Source organism: Triturus cristatus, chromosome 6, assembly GCF_964204655.1.
Source record: "Triturus cristatus chromosome 6, aTriCri1.1, whole genome shotgun sequence".
In the NCBI taxonomy this organism is placed as follows: Eukaryota; Metazoa; Chordata; class Amphibia; order Caudata; family Salamandridae; genus Triturus; species Triturus cristatus.
In genome coordinates, this window is record NC_140589.1 from 1,069,368,603 (window position 1) to 1,069,389,611 (window position 21,009).

The 21,009-nt window shown below is 45.9% G+C and overlaps 1 protein-coding gene across 2 annotated transcripts in view; it reads left to right on the plus strand.

Annotated features, from left to right (window-relative positions):
- Positions 1 to 21,009, plus strand: part of ABCB10 (ATP binding cassette subfamily B member 10) — a 945,933-nt gene that overhangs the window by 213,579 nt on the left and 711,345 nt on the right. For both annotated transcript variants that reach the window (XM_085611934.1, XM_085611935.1), the window contains exon 4: positions 1,692 to 1,826. In XM_085611934.1, the coding sequence (XP_085468060.1) occupies positions 1,692 to 1,826 (135 nt within the window). The remainder of the gene's footprint in view (positions 1 to 1,691; positions 1,827 to 21,009) is intronic.

The window sequence follows — 21,009 nt, forward strand, 5'->3', positions numbered from 1 at the left end:
CCTATTCTGGGTGTGCCAAGTTGGGGCTTTGTATATTGATATCCCTAGTACTAAAGTGTGTGGTCTCCAAAATAGGTAATAATTCTGCCTTCGTATGGGCTGTCTCACTTACCATTCAGGACACTGTGGTGTAACCGTGATTGTTCTAAGGCTTTAGGAGCACTAAAGGCGGTACTTACATCACGGTCAAGGACTAGGGCCTTGATACAACACAGAAGATCTGTATATAAAAAGGTACTGAAAGATAGAAAGGAGTCCATAAAGAGTGATATTTGGGAAAAGATGATACAAGTTAGTGATAGCAATGATACAGTTGCATTTTGAAAAACCTTGAACCATCACTTTCTGGCCCTAGACTCTTTAACTAGGCTGGCGCTGTTTATATCAGAAACCCAATGGATTGCACATTTTTCATCTAACTAGTCATTAGATGACAGTCCGAGCTTGTTAACATCAAATGGTGGCCTAGAGGAGGGTAATCCGTTCTGTCTTCCTTTTTCTATTTTAGAATCTATTGGTGCCATCAACCGTCTGTATTGTTGCAAGGCTCCTGGACCAGACAGAGTTCCTGCACATCTTTTTAAGGGCCAAGCTTGTTAAATCAAGGAGTCATTTTTGTCAGCCAGAATTGGCCAGATTGGTTCTTTTAACTACCATGGCATTCTGTTTGATGACAAATCCTCTTGGGGACCCTCTTTTCTCTCAAAGACGTTGGCCCTTGCCAGATTGTGTGGAGCAGATAAGGATTTTAGCTCACTAGTGGACAGGACACCTGTGAAAGGCTTGATCCATGTGTATAAGGTTAAACGTGTGTTAGCAATTACTTATGGCAGCGTCCTCTGGGGGTATCGGGAGTGCAATTTGATACAGCAGGAAGAAAACCAGTTCCTCAGGCAGCTCCTTGGCGTCTCACTGGGAACCTCCACTCTCGCAGTGCATGAGGAACTTGGCATTAGCTATATATCGGACTGCAACAGAATTAGACCTTTATTAAGCTGAATATCGATCTGGCTCAACAGTGAGCCTATTCTTAACAAAATTATTCGGGACTGCCTTTCCCTACATAACCACAACGTTATCCCATGGCTAAATTATATAAAGTCTGCATATTTAGCTCTGGGCCGTCTTAGCCTTTTTTCACAGCCAGAAGGCATTATTAAAGAGGATTACCAATGGGATAAACACACTTGTAAGACATGTAAACCTTCGTTTTGGCTTACTTTTTTAATACAGGCAGCTAACTCCTTAGAGCCGTATTTAACCTGGAGGACCATTATCTACCATTGGTATCTTATATCCTGATTTAGGTTGAGCACATTTTTCCCACTAGTATGTCTGTGTCTCTTTCCACATTGAATGGTATGTAAAATGTATGCATTTCTTTTATTGTGTTTTTATTTTTTTTAAAATATATTTTATGGGTATTTATTTAACTAAATAAGGAACATTTTTTTCTGCTTGTACCAAAGTACTTTGTCTTTAATTTATTTTTAATTCTATTTACTCAAATTATAATTATGTCAAAATGCTTTTAAATAAAGGGGGAGCACATCTTAACATTTTGAAAATAGAAATATGCATTTGTTGAGTAATTGCCTGCATGTGGTTTAGACTGCAGAGGCTAATTGGAGACAAGCCTGTTGAATTCATCAAGTTATGTGAGAACTAACTAGTCTTTTTCCTTCTGGCAGTTTTTTGTCTCTCCAAAACTTGCAACCTTTGTACTGAGTGTTGTGCCACCACTTGCCATTATTGCTGTGATCTATGGGCGATATCTTCGAAAGCTCACCAGGCTCACCCAGGATTCCTTAGCAGAAGCCTCACAGGTATTATTCGGTTTAAATGTAAAGCATTGAAATGTGTGCACACCCTAAACCAAGAATATTTAGTTTTAAGTGTCATTAAAGAGCTGTTTGGTAGAAATGCATTAGCCTTTTAACTTACAAATGTGTAACTTCCTTTTGGATTCAAGCCAGAAATGAACTTTATAATGGGCTTAGATCACAAAACTGTACAAAACCTGCAGAAATCAAAATAATGCTACTAGGTTTGTGTGCGCAAGCAGGAGTTGGTCCTCAGTGCAGCATGTCTGTGTATCAGCACCTGACCTGTAAGAAGCACAAGGGGTACACAGAAAGCATTACATTAATGTGACATCATCATAAAGAGTTTGTTTCAACAAAGTGTCGCAAAAACATAAGGAAAATCAAATCAAACGGAGTTCATCTAAAGCCGACCAAGAAAATAGTACACAAGACTAAAAAACAGAGAACAGTTAGGGCCCAAGTACCTCCCTAATATAAATAGCAGCCATCATGAATTTCTTCACAGTCAGAGTGGTTTGGTATAGCAGCACCATTTTTTTCTTTAAAGTGGGGTTGTAGCATTTTTGATCAATCGCAATCAACAGGGTTTTAGGAAAATTCTTGGAAGGAACAGTTAAAATGTGAGTAAATGCATAAGTTTGTTGAAAAGCGTTATCACAAGGGTGCTCTTGTTTGTCGGATACTGAGCTGGGCAGGCAAAAGAAAAACTCTAACGCAAGTCAGAAGATTACAGTAGTGATCCAACACCCCAGGACAAGTAGGGTTCAATACGTTGTCTAGTTCTGAGGATGTGCAGAAGATTTCTGCATTCAACTGACTGCTTCCTGCTCAAATACCATAATTGCGTAAAATGAGGCTCGTATATGTGATATGTGGGAAGCTAACATGCCAGCTGATGAGTCTAAAATATCCCTGCATCCAAGCCAAAACATACGTTTTTTTAGATGCAATCATATGAATAGTAATGTAGTGAGGTTATGGATTCACTGCGTACATTGCTAAGTTAGCATAAGATAGTATAAGCTTGGCTGCCATGTTGCCGCTTTTGCACACGTTACTCCAGTATTGGACCTTTCATAGATTCCCATAGCTTGTATCATTCCCCGTTGTCGGAATGGGAGTCTCTCTATTCCAAATAACATAGCAGTAGGTACAAAAGAGAAAGAAAAAAGGCCTAGGCCTCATTCCCTTTTGTAGCATATCTACCTCTTTTTGTAAAAGAGACCATAACAAAGCAACAACCAATCAGATTAGCCTCACCCCACAGAACCTTCCTGAGAAAAGCTCAGAGCCTCAGATTTTCTACCTAGGGACTTTGTTGACTGCTTTTTTCAAAATATTTTTCTTCCAACTTGTTGCTGTTTTCCTTCAGGAATGTCTGACAAGGAGAAGAAAGCCCTTTTCAAGCCTTGTTCCACCTGTGGCAAAAAATGGCTTTACGTGGAGGACAGGCATAAGGATTGCATTTATTGCCTGTACCCGGAACATAAGGCTGCAGAATGCAAGATCTGCCGCACCTTTTCTACAAAGACCCTTGGCGACCGTGAGGGTCGCCTTTTCACGTGGCTCCAGAAGATGAAGTCACGGAAGGGTGCTTCATCCAGTGACAGTGAGGATTCTTCATCTGGCACCTCCTCTCGCAGGTCAGTGAAAAGGGGTAGGGGTTCCCCTTCGCCATCCTCTGACCGCCCTGCTAAGGTCTCAAAAAAGACCCCCCGTGAGTCTGAGAGCCGGAGTCCGAGTAAATCTCCTCACCACGGTGCAAAGGAGAGGGAAGGACTTTCTACTGCCCCAGCAGTGGTGGTATCCACTGTGGCGTTCAAGAAGCCCTCGTCTCTATCTTCAGAGAGGTCAGAAAAGGACTCTAGATCGTCGACGGCGCAGTTGAAGACTCCTTCGACAAAGGCTTCTAAACCTCAACTTAAAAAAGTCCAGCCGTCGACGGTGCCTTCTGTTCCAGCATCGGCGTCCGCGTCGACGGGCGTGCCGACGACGATTCCAGCGTCTACGAGGGTGTCGACTGCATCTACGAGGGTGTCGACGACAGTGGCGACGACAGTGTCGTCCACGAGAGCTCTGTCGACGATGACGACGGCGGGAGTGTCGACGGTCTCGACGGTGTCGACGACGCCCATATCTTCGTCCTCGATCCAGTCATCGACTGTGCAGCTTCCGACGACGACCTCGTCGACTATGGTTTCATTATCGCTGCCGACGATTCCGACGACGACCTCGTCGACGGAGAGGATTACAATTTCCTTGAGACGTATAACACCGGATATGACATCACCAAGGAGGGTGACCCCCTTGCCTCCCGCATTGTTATTAGAAGAAGAAGACTCTGATTGGGATTATCAGGATTCTTGTGGTTATGCCCATAGTCCTTCACAACTGCTGGTGAAATGTCAGGACACTGATTCAGAGGGCGACTACACGCCTGGGTACTCCTATCCACCATCCTATGGGCGTCAGGACAGCGCAGGCCAGGGTATGGTTGCGGTTCCTTCATCACTCCTGGCAGATCTCCAGGGCATGTTACATGATTATCGGAAGAGGTTTTCTCACGCTCCTCCTCCTCCGTCTTTGACTTTGTCTACAGTGCATACTGTGCCTACTTCATCGGCTCCTACAGAATTTTCTCCAGGCAACCGCCTCAGGTGGTTTCTCAACTGCAAGTTTCCAGCCCAGGGTTGCCTCCACTGATCCAGGTTGTTCCGGATGATTCCTCTGATGAGGATCAAGATGTTGGCAACACGTCTAATCAGTGTGTTGAGTGGGAGGACTATGTCATTCCGGATCCGGCTTTACCTACTCCTGATCCGGTGGATTCTCCCCTGGCAGATATTGGGGGTTTCCACAAGCTGATGGAAAGAGCTTCCAGTAGATTTCAGCTTCCTATGCCATCTGCCCCAGCGGAATGCTTCCTGTATGATTTTAAGGAGCCCTACAGGAAAGTGGTTCGTTCAATTCCCATTGTTGCCCATCTTTGGGACGAGGGTTTGAAGGCTATGAGGAACCTGGCTACGGTGATTCTGGTTTTGCCGCGCCTCAAAAAGAAGTACAAGGCGCCTGAGGACAGTCCAGCGTCCTTGATTGGACAGCCGAAGCCGGATTCGGTTATATCCCAGGCAGTGCAACGCAAGTCACGTAACCCTTCGGCACCACTCACCACTCCTCCGGATAAAGAAGTCAGGCGCCTTAATAATGCGGGGAAACGTTTCTCCTCTATGGCCAGTCTTTTGGTAAGGGCAGCTAATGCATTGGCGATACTTTGCAGGTACGATCGCCAAATGTGGTGCGACCTTTCGCCTTACTTGGACCAACTTCCATTGGAGGCCAAGACGGAGGCCAAGAAAATTCTTCAGGCGGGGATGGCTACGTCGGCGGAAGTGATTAACTGCGCCATGGACATCGCCACTACAGCTTTCCGTGCACTGGCAGGTGCGGCTGTTCTTTGTCGGCAGGGCTGGCTCCGGGCGACTTGGTTCCGACCGGAGGTTCAGAACAAGATCTTGGACCTCCCGTTTGATGGGGAGGCATTGTTTGGGATGCCCTCCAGGACATTAAAAAAGATACGGAGACGGCGAGGTCTCTAGGCACTCTTCAGTATCGTAAAGTGCCTTTCCGTGGGGCCAGAGGGAAGAGTACCACGTCCTACAGAGGCTCGTACCAACAACAGAGGTACTCTTCTTATGGTTCGACACCCCAGTCATATCGGCCGCAGTACCAACGACGACCAGGCCAGTCCTCGTCTTTCTTTCGCTCAACCACTAGAGGGAAACAGGCTCGCCAGGGACGTGACTCCTCCAAGAGACAATAGCGGCGTTCTGGCTCTGCCTACTGTACCCTCCTCCCCGTTGACACCTGTGGGAGGCAGGGTGTCCCATTTACCTCCACAACTGGACCCGGATAACATCGGACCGTTGGGTCCTCAACATCATTCGAGATGGTCATACGCTGGAGTTTCTTCATATGCCACCTTCCAAGCCCCCTGTCGCCATGCCTTCAAAACATCTGCGTCTCTTAAGGCTCGAAGTACATCAGATGCTCCTCAAGGGAGCAGTGGAACCGGTTCCCCTGTCTCACAGGGGATACGGTTTCTACTCCAGATTTTTCCTGGTCAAGAAGACGCCGGAGAAATGGCGACCCATTTTAGATCTCGGGGAGCTCAACACCTATCTCGTCTGTCAATCCTTTCGGATGGTGTCTCTCCAGGATATCTTGCGTCTCCTCAACCCAGGAGATTTCATGGCCACTCTCGATCTCGTATTTTCACATCCCTATTCATCCAGCCCACAGGAGGTTTCTACGCTTCACAGAAGCCAAGAGCCACTTCCAATTCAGGGTGTTACCCTTTGGACTTCGTTCTGCCCCGAGGATCTTTACCAAGGTGCTGGCACCGGTAGCAGCTTTCCTCAGGAAGCAGCATTATCAAATCTTCCCCTACCTGGACGATTGGTTGCTGAAGGCTCCCTCCAGGCTCCTCGCGGAGGGAACAGTCGGGTGAGAACAGCTCAGTTCAACAATCTGGGTCTGACTCTCAACAGAGAGAAGTAGTCGCTCTGTCCGTCCAAGAGGGCACGGTTCCTAGGTGCTATCTTGGACACGTCTCTCAACAAGGCTTCCCCAACTGTCGAAAGGCAAGAAAAGCTGAAATCCTTGGCACGTCTGTTGAGAAGAAGAAGGTGTCTTTCAGTACGCCGTTACAAATCCCTGCTAGGCGTGATCTCTTCATGCATCCCTCTGATACCCCAGTGCAGATTACGGATGCGATCTCTTCAAGAGCAACTGGACATGCAGTGGCAACAAGTTCCCGGCTCTTTCGACGACCAGGTGGTGATTACGGCGGTGATGAGAGACGCCGCCTTGTGGTGGACACAGGAGGAGAATTTGTCCCGCGGTCTATCCTTCGTAAGCAATCCGGCTCCTCATGTTGTCACAACAGATGCCTCGTTGGACGGCTGGGGTGCAGTGCTTCAGGACTTGCAGGTCAGCGGGCATTAGTTACCCAAGTACCGTCTCCTTCATATCAACCTCCTGGAACTCGGAGCGATCCGCCTGGCTCTTCAAGCATTTCTGCCGCGGTTGCAGGGTTCCGCGGTTCTCGTCCGCACGGACACCACAGCTATGCATTACATCAACAAAGAAGGGGGCACCAGGTCTCTTCCTTTGTTACAGGAGGCCCAGAGGATGTGGGAATGGGCGATCCTCCACGGAATATCTCTCACAGCGGAACAGCTTCCAGGGGTCCTCAACGAAAAGGCAGACGGACTCAGCAGGCTTTCATCCATCAGCCACGAGTGGGAACTAAACCAGATGGTCTTGGAGGACATCTTTCGCCAGTGGGGAAAACATTTGATAGATCTTTTCGCCACCCCGGAAAACCGGAAATGCCAGTCTTACGCAAGCAAAGTTCACCATCGCGGATCACTGGGGAATGCGCTTTCGATAGCTTAGTCAAGCGCATTTGTGTACGCTTTTCCCCCATTCCGTTAATACCGAGGATACTCAAGAAGATCAAGGCGGAACCATGCAAAATGATCTTAATAGCCCCGGCATGGCCGAGGCAGTTTTGGTTCACGGAGCTTCACCTTCTTTCTCTGGTCCCTCCTCGTCCTCTGATCTTCTCACAATGTCCCAGGGCCAGATCTGGCATCCGGATCCTCGTTCCTTGCACCTCTCAGCATGGCTCCTGAGCAGGGAGTTCCTAGATCTTCCGCTCTCGAACGAAATAAGGGATGTTCTCTCTCAGGCTAGAGCCCCACCCACTAACAAGACTTACCGTCTCAAATGGAAACGCTTTTGCATCTGGTGCCATCAGCAAGGTGTGGATCCCTTTTTGTCTCAGCCTCATCAAGTTCTTCCTTATTTCCTGTCCTTGGCTAAGGCAGGTTTGGCTCATTCCTCAATAAAGGTGCACTTGGCTGCAGTTTCTCGCTTCAGACGCAGTGCCTCTGGACCGTCTCTTTGGTCCTCTAGAATTGTCAAGCAATTTCTCAAGGGACTGTTTCGAGTTTATCCTCCTGTGAGGCCTCCGCCTCCCACATGGCATTTGAACTTGGTTCTCACCCAGCTGATGAAGCCTCCTTTTGAACCGGTTCATCGAGCGGATCTGAAGTTCCTCTCATGGAAATTGCCACTCCTTCTTGCTCTCACGTCAGCACGGCGTATTGGGGGAATTGCAAGCTCTTACAATTCAGACACCTTTCCTCCAATTCAAAAGGAATACTGTTTTTCTGCGGACTAATCCAAAGTTCATACCAAAGGTGCCTTCGGACTTTCATTTAAATGAGCCGGTGATTCTCAAGGCTTTCTTTCTTCAACCGTCTACACCGGCGGAAAGGGCACTTCATTCGCTGGACGTGCAGCGGTGCTTGAAATTTTATCTGGAACGTACTAAGGCCTTTAGAAAATCTTCGCAATTGTTTGTTGCATTCAGTGCTCCCCGCAAAGAGTTACCCCTGTCCAAGCAGGGTATTGCTAGATGGAGCTCCAGTGCTATACAGTTCTGTCATTCTGCAGCGGACAAGCCTCTAGGGGGCAGAATTAGAGCACACTCGACGAGGTCCATGGCTTCTTCTACGGCTCCCTTTGCGGGGGTCCAGATTAAAGACATCTGCAGAGCTGCGACTTGGAGCAGTGTGCACACCTTTACAAGACATTACTGTCTGGAGACCTTGGCACAGGAAGACACGGCTGTGGGCCAGGCAGTCCTGAGGAACCTCTTCCATTGAGTGGTGAGCTTTCCTTTCTCCCCTCCTTCCTTTGTATGCACATTTTGCTATGTACTTTTCTTATGTGATTGCATGGTACTTTTATGATTGCAAAAAATTTTTTTAAAAAGTAAAGTACGGTGATATATAGTTATAGACAATGAGATGTCTCAGGGAGGCAAAATGTGTTTCTTACTGCTAGCTACTCTGATACTGGATTAAGAAACAAGTTACTTACCTGTAACTTTGGTTCTCCAGTATTGGTACCTTTCATAGATTCCCACGCGCCCACCCTCCTCACCTGGGAAAGCTCAGCCCTCGGCAGGTTTGGTTGTACTGTTACACAACGGCTACGAAAGTCTGAGGCTCTGAGCTTCTCTCAGGAAGGTTCTGTGGGGTGAGGCTAATCTGATTGGTTGTTGCTTTGTTTTGGTCTCTTTTACAAAAAGGGGTAGATATGCTACAAAAGGGAATGAGGCCTAGGCCATTTTTCTTTCTCTTTTGTACCAACTGCTATGTTATTTGGAATACCGAGACTCCCATTCCGGCGACGGGGAATGATACAAGCTATGGGAATCTATGAAAGTTACCAATACTGGAGAACCAAAGTTACAGGTAAGTAACTTGTTTCTTTCTACATGAATTTGTTTTCACAAATCCTCTGCTTGTGCTCGTTCACATGAGAACCGTTTACCTTTCACTTTTCTTTCTGTACTCCGAGGCTCTGTCTGCACAGCGTGTTCAAGGTAAAAAACAATGTGCTCCGTTAATCTGCGTTGGTCAGTCTCACGCATGTTTGACATAATACTGCCACAGATGCACTACTGAAAATCAGGTGCTTTTAATATTGCATTGTAGACATGTTGGGACACTTGAAGAAAATCCTTTTGAAGAGAAGAGCTCTGTTTGTCCGGAGATGTAAACCCTTGCATCTAAACCTGGAGGTATGGAGTCCCCCTGACAAAGCCCAGAGGTCTTATATAGTTATAATAAACTAGGTTTTAGCACAGGGAGGGTGGCAAGGCTCATTAGGCCTTTTTTTCCACTAGCTTTATAAAAAAGATCTCCCCGTTCATATTTTATGGAATTCTAATAATGCACGCTATGTTGTTTATGCATTTTGCTGCAAGTATTGGCTCGTGTACTGCATTATAGAGCACGTTAGTTAAAATAAACATTTCAAACTATACTGTGTCTCTGATTACTCACGTTGAGGACAGGTATGAGTGAGTTGATGAAAGAGCGTTCTTGCTCCCACGATTACTGAGAGAGTCTGAGTTACATGTTCTAGGATGTCTAAGCATTGGTAGCTTTGTGGTAGTACGGAGAACGAATGTGACACTATAGCTAGTCAGATAGGGGTTCCGGGCACTAAGGTGGGCAGTTGGTACGCCACTGTACACCGAGGTCCTGGTTTCTTGTGCGTAGTTCTGTATATGTGCAAAATCTTTGCAACATGGCGCCCAACATTTGGTCTGGCTCTTATCTGCGAGACACGCGAGTAGTACTTGTGCTTGTCTACAACACCGTCGCTTCTGTTTACGGAAACAGATGTGATGGTGATACCTCCTATATTGATGTTTTTATAGGTTTCTTCAAGCTTGATGTTATTAAAAGGTGTTTTCTTTTCATAGATACCCTCTATTGTGCTGCCGCGCATTAGGTTGTTAGACTTTCATTGTCTTCATGGCTGAAGTAGATATACCTGCGCATAGTCTCGCAGCACTCCGTTGGCATTTGACCGCATATGGGGTGCCTGAGGCAGGTGTCGATCTTATCTTTGTGGTGGAAGCTGATCCAACACAACACTCTGAAGTGTTTTATTCGCGGGTCACTTTTCCGGCGGTAAATGGGGACGATGACTTGTTCCATACTTATACTCCGTCCGATCTTCCTCACAATTATCGTCCCTATACAAACCTTGAAATCGGTTATCGGCATGGCAACACCATATTTGGTTTAATGGCGCCCTCCAACACCCAGTGACTCTGATCCGTTTGGGCCCTTTATCTATCGATGGGGCCACATGGCCAGTTTTGGCTGGGTACACCCCACACCCACGTTATCTGAAAGTTCGAGTGGATGAACTCCGCGTGATGCACACCTCTTTGATACGGGTGCATAGGGCTGTTGTACGATATGTTATGCGCAACGTCCAGGTGGGACCACCTGGGGTTGCTGTGCAGCCAGCTGGACCTGGCGGTGACACTATCTGTCCCGTTATGGTTAATTCGGTAATGGGCAAGCGTCCTCAAAATAAGGATGACTTACCATATTGGCTTGCTGAAAAAAATAGACCAGCTGGAGGCGGTAATTCCAAATACCTCTTCTGTGGAGAAACACAGGATTTTGACAATTAGCTTGCAGAAAGACATTGTACCCGCAGTAACCGATTGTTACAATTAGGGAAAGGTATTTGTGACAGTATTTCGGCACTCTCTCAATGACTGTACTGCCCTTCGTGATTAAGCGTGTTCAGGATGAGCATGGCTCAGAAGCGGCTGTTGAATTGGGGATGAGATTGGTCCGGGTATTCGACGTAGTTGCTGATCTAATCCTTGCTAATGTGAAGGGAGATGCAGTAAACGTTCAAGTGGCTAATGCTTTGGCTCTAGTCCCAGAGCCTGAACGGCCATGCGAATTGCCGAAAATAATTGCCCAGCCTTATAAGACCATTGGACGCAATAGTTTGGGTGTTAAGCCTTTTGCTAAGACATCAGCTCAGCCGCAAACACAACAAAAAGCTCAGTCTGATAAAGACGATCGTCCAATCTTTATTAAGAAGAATTGGAGGACTAAAAACCAGGGAAAGCAACAACAGAAACAGGGGTCGCGTGCTACGTCACTGACCACCGAGTCTTCTGAGCGCACTTATGATTTGCGCGACCGCACGAGAATTAGGTCTCCTGACCGGTTTTAGGTTCCTGATCAGCGTTCTCCTCGTTCTTTGCAGGAAACATCAGGCTCACAAGCCGGTGGTGGTGAACGCCAGGATCGCGGCAGAGGTCGAGGTGCCCTACAAGGACGTGAGCAGCCTCGTCAGATTGACGGAAAAGTAAAACAAGACGATTTTCCACGTCAGCGCCCACAGTTTCAGAAGAAGAAAGTTGCAGCTTTAACAGCGAGATATGCCATAGATGGTGCGGACCCGCCTCCTGAATTTAACATGGGCAGTAAAGCTGCTCGACAGTGCAGCAGAAGTTACAATAGTGCGGCAAGCACTGCGTCCGTTTCTGGAGGCGACAGCAACTGATACGTTCATTGCAATTGAAACTGCTGACACACGAGTGCCTCCCCATTTTGTTAGCAGAGACAGATTGGCCCCCACCTTTTGCTCTTGCAGCTCCGAAAGGGGAGGAGGTGATTTTCCCAAGTTTTTCAAAAAACTTCTCCAAGGAGCATGCAGAGGCTTTTGCAGAGGAGTGGGCTTTGGTGCTTGCACCGGCTCTGTACCGTACTCATGTTGGCTGGGATAATGGTTCTCCACCCCATGAGATACCATTGCGGTCAATGCCACAGCATCAACCCCAATATGACCTCTGGCGGGAAGCGAAGGGTCCCGTTTCTGAGATTCTAACACAGTTAGAGTATCAAGGAGTGATTGAGACATGTGTGTCACCGATGAATAACTCTTTTTACCGTTACCAAACCCGATCGGTCGTACCACATAGTTTTGGATTATCAGTATTTGAACTCTGTGTCGCACTTTTGCGGTACAGAATACCCATAGTTCTGCTCTTATAGACAGTCTTGTTCGTAAGAAATATAAAACTACACTTGACATTTCCATTGGCTTTTTCAGTCACAATCTGTCCCCGGCATGCAGTCAATGGACCGCTTTTACAGCCGGTGGTAAACAAAAACGATTTTGGCGTTTAGCTATGGGCTATAAAAACAGCCCTGGTGTTTTCACCGCCCGTTTTGTCTCGTTACTGGACAGCACTGACCCAGATGCGTACTCGTACGTTGATGAAATTTATCTCACGGATGACGAATTATGGCCGCATCTTTGCCGAGTCGACCACATCATTGTTTTGTTTGCGGACTACGGTTACAAATGTAACTTTGCTAAATCACACATTGCCGAATGCATAGTGTTGTTTCTGGGCTATGAGCTCAATAATGAAGGTAGAGGCTTAGCGCCTCACTTAATGGATAAGTGCGCACGTTTGCGACCTCCACAACCCTGAAAAAACTACAATCTTGCTGGGATTTGTGAACTTCGGACGTACTTACATTCCCGAATATGCCCAGCGTATCAAGCCTCTTTATTCCTTGATACAACCAACTTTTTCTAAAGCTGTGTGCTTCCGGAACATTCGACTATTCTGCAATCCTTGCAGTCTGATCTACTTGAATATAAATACTTGTTAACACGTGATAACCACACAAACCTGGTGTTAAGAATCGTCCCAGGCGTAGTGGGTTTTACTTACTTGACTTTAACGAAGGTGACACAGTACCTATTGCTTACAAATCACATTTATACACTTCAGCCGAGGTGCGATTTTCCAGCATCGAAAAGGTCGTGACAGCTGTGCAGATGGCGATCTTGAAATAACGCGAACTGGCACAGGGGAAACGCATTTTGGTGGCGACACCTTACTCTGCACTTGAAGCAGTGACAAAGGCAAGTGTATCAAACTCAAAGGCCTTGTATCTGCGTTGGATACAGCGGGCTACTTCTTTGACATCTCCCAATGTCACATTTATCTTTGACTCCTCGCTACAGACACAGGAGTTTTTACAGTATGAGTTTGTTCATCCTCCTCCTCTGTCTATGCGTCCGCTTGAGGAGTACGATTGTATCATTTACACGGATGGTTCAGCGCAACCGGCAACAGGTTCTAAGCATGCATATTCAGCGGCCTGTGCAGTTGTGGCAGGTGCCATGGTGAACGGTGAGTTCAAATTCAGTGCTGTGCATACACAGGCCTTAGGAGACTGTACCGCCCAATTTGCCGAGTTGCGCGCTTTTATGCTTACACTTGAGTTTGTGGATCCGAATGTGAATACTCTAATTGTAAGTGAATCTTATTACTGTGTTCAAGCTTTCAATGACAACTTAATCTTTTGGTCTCATAATGACTATCGTGATTCCAAGGGCGGCACAATTCGGCTTAAAGTGCTTTGGGTTCGAGTGGCAGATCTTAAACAACGCCTGCCACTCACACATGTTATACATAGTCTTGGCCACCAACGTGTGGGGGCACACGCGGTCGGCAATAGTTCGGCTGATGAAGTAGCCAAATTAGCAGTAGCCACGTGTTTAGTTGCAGCCGTTACAAGATCCATGACTCAGGTTCATAATGACATCTTGGCAGCAATCGCTGCTACTGAGATGGGTGTTAATTATCCTCAAGGGTTCCCTTCAAAGTGCTCTTATCATTTAAGTCCCGACAAGGTTCCATATGTAAGAATTAATGATGTTAATTCCCCAACGCTGACCGCAGACTTCCATTGATAACAGCTGCACACGACGGCATGGCTTTGGCGCATGCTGGAGTGTCCGCGACGGTTTCTATTTTGCAGCAACGTTACTGGTGGCGTGGTTTATATAAACAGACCATTAATTATGTGCTTTCTTGTGACATTTGTCAGCAGAATAAACCCTCTACAGTCTCACGTGCACCACTTACACAGCTCTGCATTTCTAATAGACCTTTTGGCTGTGTGTATCTTGATCATTGCGGTCCATTTTCTTCAGATACTGCTTATAAGTACATCTTAGTTGCAGTTGATTCGTGCACACGTTTCGTGTGAGTTTGGCCACAACGCAGTGCTGACGCTTGAAATGTTATCAGGGATTTGCGTGTGGCACCTTCCATTCTGACCAGGGTCCAGCATTCACCTCTAAGGCGTACAAGAATGCAAAGCGGTCTTTGGGGGGGTGCAGGTGAAATTTTTGTCTCCATACAGGCCTGAGGGCAATTCAGTTGTGGAGCGAATGAACCGTAACTTAAAGCAATCCTTGGCAGCTAGAGTCTTAGGTACTGGCAGGAACTGGCTAGCCCACTTGTGCAACGTGCACTTAATAATCACCCTAGAAGATCTCTGGGTGGGCGGACCCCATACGAAATGCTCTTTGGCATACAAATGTTTGTCTGGACCTTGATGGTCTAGACACAGCGGCGGCAGCTGCTACCTTTGACGTAGATAATCATTTTACTATGTTACAGGACTTACAAGAAACCCGTGACAGTCTAGCAAAAGACCATTTACCCTCTGCTGCTGATTCTGCACTACAGATTCCGGTAGTTGGCTGGTTACCCAAAGTCGGAGATCTGGTTTGAGAGAAGGTGGAGAACAAAAAAGAATTTGGCCCCTCTTATCTTGCACCGGTTCCAGTGCTTGGCATGAAGGGTGCTCGTACAGTCATCTTACCACCACTTCCTGGTCGCAAAGACAACAGATAAATCTCAGCGGACAATGTCAAGCTACAACATCTGGCCGATCCTAAATAGTATAACACCAGCTGCATCATGTCCAGCAATATCCAAGAATCCTGTGTTTGGTGCATCTGACGACACACAGCGTGACACTGCCATCGAGATGAACTCTGTCACCAATCCCTTGCTGACCCCACCAGCCTCCACCTGTACTGTGGAAACAGAATATGCATATCCTACAAGCAAGTTGTTGCCTGGTTTGCAACCAACTACCCTGGGCCATCAAGTTGTTCCTTTGACTCGACTTCCAACTCCTCATTTGCCCCTACAAGATTCAATATTTTTGTTTCCTGGTTAACCAGACTTATTTGGTACCTCCTTGGACATACATCTGGTTGACGCTGTTCCTAATTTTTTTGTTAATGTCTGTTGGCTTTGTGACAGTTTTTTTCCTACTCCTCAATGGACATTACTTGCCAGAACGCTCTGCTGTTCAGCTGGTGACTGGAACTTTAGCTCCCCACTCGTCTTCTCATATCATGAAACGAGACCAGACTTTTGTTAACATCTCTGCCTGTCCAGTCGCTGCTCGTATTGTTTGGGATGCTGTGGATTACCAGATTCATGGTCCAACAGAGATTATTAATGTCCCGAATGTACTTCGTGTTTCAATGGGAGATGTGGTGAAACAGAACCGACGTTCAGATGATTGGGATGTGAAAGCAATACAGTCTTTATTTTCAGATTTGAAGTATTTTTTGCCTTTGCTGAGGATTTGTATTTAAATACTGCTAATTATGCAGTTTTATATTGTTATCAGCATTCTGGACCCCATTACCTGCATAAGGCTAATACATTTAGAAATGTTTTTAATTGCACACAATGGGAACATTGCCCAACTCCATTAGAGGGTAGCTCTAAAACCCGGCTACATTTTTTTACATATCTTACAGATTTTAATAGGTACGACCCAGAGTCCTTTTATTTTAAATTAAACATATCTACTCCCAAAGTGATGTTGACTCACACAAAATTGTTGTATTCCAATTTGTTTATACACAGCCTTTCACTGGGTGGTTAAGGCCACAGTTGATTTGAAATCTGTCTGGGGTTCTAAATCCTGGCAAGTTGGTGAAACTGAGGCTTTGCATCGTGCGTGCCACATCCCAACACAAATCCTGTTTTTGAATGATTCCATATATCAAATAACCTGTTTTGGCCTAGCAACTACAAAACAGATGAATGCACCTACCATCCCTACTCTGGCTCAATATCATAACTGGAGATTGTATACTGATTACTCGATTGAGGAACTGCAGCCTTTATTCCAGAATTTAACATTTAATGTCTCAAGTTTAGACCCATTGTGATGGCTGGTTTGGCAGATGAGTGCTGACAGCTGCCAATTGCGTTTCCGTAACACAGTTCCTGGTTACAGACAAGTTAGACCAGATCCACGTTTTTCAGATACACATTCGGTTACAATGTATTCTGTAGGTAAATTGTGTTAAAATTGGTTACAACACTCGTTCCTGTCGTCAGTGAAACAACATTTCTCGCTGTTGTCCAGTAATATTGACTGGGCTGATTTTATTAAAGGCCCTTCCCATCCCAAAACAAAAAGATTTCTCTACGCAGCTTAAAATGAAACCTGGAAGCTTTCTCAAATTGAAGCTGCAGTACGATTGAGGGAAATAGATCAGGCTAATCTAGAAAAGGTACTTGCACTTGTTGACAATAGCATTAACACACTGTCTTCCCGCATTTACACCTTAGATAATATTGTTTTGTCTGTTGTTGATATTGTACAAGAGGATGTACAACACTGAAAATGGGAAAAGTACCATGGGATTATTTGAACGCAACAGCTTTATTTTTACCTTTTAATTTAACTGACAAACAGCTTATGTCCATGAAAGAAGCAACATACACACTTTTACATATTGAGAAGATTGACCCCTTACCCTTCTCTGTGGCAGAAACGGGCTCTGCTGTGTGGCTCCGCCACGGGGTTATCTCTTTACCGTTTTCTTTGTTTAAATTACTTTGTGCATGAAGCATTACCCAATACGTCGCTATGAGCCCCTAGGCAGTGCGTTCCTGCATGAACTGTGGTCCTTGACTTTCACATACAAATGTTTACGAGATGATAAAGAAGTATACCTTACAGGGGAATCTTGTGACTCTACGTTAGGTCGTTACCTTGTCTGCAAAAACATACAGATACAGCCTGTGTTTTAAAGGGTATTTCAGGACCTGCTATAAAACCCATTTCATCCTGCTTACTAATGGTAGCTATCTTTAATTATGAGGAATGTTGCGGCTTGCTAGCTGGCATCCCATACATTGTAATAGTTTCACAGCGCGTGGTTTGCTGTAAAAATTTGCTTTTCCTGCACCCGCATGGGAAGCTCGATACCTCAATTTGGCCTTGCATCCCAACTTTGAAAGCAGACTTCAATAAGTTAAGCAGAATAAAAGCGCTATTATTCCAGCAAGAGGTCCCGCTCACTTCAGCGCGCGAGACACTTTTTAATTTTTAAAAATGTATTTTTGTCTTTTGATAAAGAAAAACAAAACCCATACAATCACTTAATGGTTGATTGGACACATACAGTTCTTACAATTTAAAAGCAGACAGTACGACCATAAAGTAGAGGACTTTACAGATGGGTAATCTCAAGATAGTAAGCACACCTGTGGGCCCCAGATATCGCGGGGCTTGGAGGCGCTAGGTAATTCCTCAGCATAGCATGTGAATTGATCTCAGCAATATACCAAATCCTTTAACCATTGTTTCGTTGTTGGTGCTGGTCTACCACCCCAGCAGATCGAGACTCTACATTTAGCAATCAGCAGCGCCACCGCTACTAACCTCCTATGAGAGGCTTTGATAGCATTAACCTTTCCCAAGTAAACCTAATTGGGGGGGTACAGGATATATACAGACCTACCATCAATTGGATAGTGTTTATTACAGATTCCTAAGTAAGCTGGTTCCTGTTGCCAGTAATAAGCATAATGGGCCTGCGCACATAGATAAATTAAATGAAAGTCAGTAGCTGCGAAGCCCCCCTGTTCATAAGGTAATGTCAGTGTTTCCCATTTAAGTCGTGGTTTTTTCCCACCCCATGCCAGTGTGACTAATAGAGACCGAAGCGTGTCAAAGAAATGGTGCTTTAAATGTACACGGATGTTCAGGAATAAATATAAAAATCGTGGAAGGACCACCATTTTCATTAGTGCTATCCTATCTTCAAATGACAACGGTAGTTTTATCCAGCGGGTTATTTGTTCTTCGAGACGCGAGATGGCGCAACCAAATTAGACTGGACCACCACCTGTGTATCCCGATGGAGCCATACTCCCAGGAATTTCACGGAGTCTGAGCACCAAGCCACCGGGTAATCCAAGGCCACCCGGGGTGTGCTATCCGTGAGGGGCAAGATGACGGATTTCGACCAGTTTATCCCAAGACCTGAGAACCATTCGAATCTGATATACTCCCTAATGAGTTGCGCTAAGTACGTATTCGGATCCCGCACGCATAACACCATATCATCAGCATACATATAGACTTCTAAGGGTCGCTGATAAAATCGTAAAGCTGCTTGTGCATGACGCTGTCGTATAATACATGCTAGTGGTTCAAGCACCAACGCGAACAACAAGGGTGACAGTGGGCACCCTTGTTGCGTACCCCGCTGGATCGGGAAAACATCCAACAGTTGACTCACACGCGCCACTGGGTTCGTATAAAGCAATTTAATCCAGTTAGTAAAAATGAAAGGCATACCCATGCGATGCAAAATAGCAAACATATATGACCAGGAGATAGTCGAAGGCCTTGACGGCGTCGAGTAGCACAGCCACTGCCGGGAGGGTGGATTTGAGAACATGTAAGACCGCAAATAATGTACGTAGGTTATGAGACGTGGAGCGGGTAGGTATAAACCCCGATTGATCAAGGAGTACCATGACTGGAAGGAGTAATTTTAGCCGATTCGCCAGCACCTTCGCCTATATCTTCACGTCCGTATTTATCAAGGACAAAGGTCTATAGGATTTGCACCGGTCCGGGGCTTTAACAGAGTTATTACAAGTGCTTCCCGTAGAGTGGGAGGTAAACTATGGGTTTCGTATGCCTCCATGTACATCTCCAGAAGGCAGGGAGCCAGAATTTCAATATATTCTTTATAAAACTCAGCTTGTAGACCATCAGTACCCGCTGCTTTCCTGCTAGGCAATGCGGTAATAGCTACATGAATTTCATCGAGTGTTAAGGGATGCATTAAAAAGTCTTGCTGAGGGCGCGAGAGCCTCACTAGTGAGATGTCGTCTAGATATTGTGCTAAGTCTGCCTCATCTGCCGACTCTCATAGACCCTGGTGTAGTATTGCGCAAAGGTTCTAAGTATGCTAGGCGTGTCACAGTGTGTGGTGTCCTCATCTGTGATAGTTGTGACCGTGTAGCTCTTACCCCAAGGGTCTCCTATTCTGCCAGCCAATGCTCTTCCTGGCCGGCCTCCCTCCCCAATGTATCTGGCTTTGCTTCTGCGGGACATATGACGTATTTCCTGGTCAGCCACATCATTATATTTATCTTAATAGATGCTATAATCTCACTCGATCTCCCAGCTCTTGTTCCAACCTAGACATAGTGCCCTGTTAGGATTTTAACACACCTGATTGTAACCCCATACATGCCCCCCGAATAGCCACCTTAAAAGCTTCCCATAAGGTCCCTATAGATTGTACTGATCCTGTATTATGCAGGAAATAATCTGATATAGCCTCATGAATATTGATCCGGTAGCGTGCACAGCAGGGGCAGAATGGCTGGTACCGTGCAGAGCCAATGCAATGAAGAGACAGTGCTGTAGTATGTCACTCGGCGCAGCAGGTGTGTATACTTGTGCTAATGCCGTTCTCTGCGCAGAGCTGAGGCGTCCAGGTAGCTATTGGCAACAGCTACAGCAGTAGCACAAAACGGTGTACTTCAGGGAGCCTGCGTCCCCCACAGTATTAGTGCTGTCCGGTCCGCCCGTAAGGGCGTCTTCGACAGCCAGTCAATACGGTCATGCACAGTTAGGCGCACATAACAACCTCGACAAGCGCGGCCGGCGCAGAGCAATCACTGGGTCTTGCACAAGCTATACGGCGCTCGTATAGCCATGTAATTTCTCAGGCGTCACAGTCCCCACTTGTGTCTTCCAGACGGTGTCGTGTCAGGCCCCCAGATCACCGGTTTATATTGAGCAGGTTGGCGTCATGATACACTGTTGGGTGAGGATTTAGATTCCGTATATAGGTTTCCCGATTTATGCCCTTATATAGGTACAATTCATATTACCCTTATTTAGGCATAGAATATCCAGCCCTTATTTAGGCATTATCCATGCTAACCAAATACAGGCATGATCTCCTACATCCGTCAATCCACGTCACAACGAGTTCTTGGAAAACCAGACTCTTAAGCCTTTAGGAATTTCCCTTGCTTGGGTATTGATTTCTCCAAGAACTCATTTAGTATACATGAACATCTATTATTCCTTAGGGGTTCATTCATGATGTTCCGATGCCCGACTTTTACGTCAATACAGGCATTCCTAAACACCTCCAAGGTATAAATATACCTGCACTTGCCCTGGCAAACCAGTTTTTTTTTTTTTTTTTTTTTTTCAAAACCTTTATTGATCATGAAGAAATAGCACACAGCTTTACGCCTACATCCTGAATGAACAGGCCGGCAGCGACAACATGCAGTGCAAGAATCAAGAAGCGCAGGTTGAAAAGCATCAACTGAGGTACACAGCATGTCGCCTACAACCCAGACGGGCCGGCCGCGTAGTATTGGAATTTGAGCTGTTTAAGTATGCAGTAGTAAGCAATCATATCCGCAAGTGGTATTCAAGCATGAGGTACATGAGGTTTCTTTCAACTTTAGTAACAAATCAAAACAAGTGCAATATGAACTGTTCCCTCCCAGAAGATATCCTCCATACACAGTATGAGGCATATAAAGGTAGTGCGGCGCAGAGCTGTGAGGGCAGTACCTCCCACTATGGAGTGCAGTCGATAA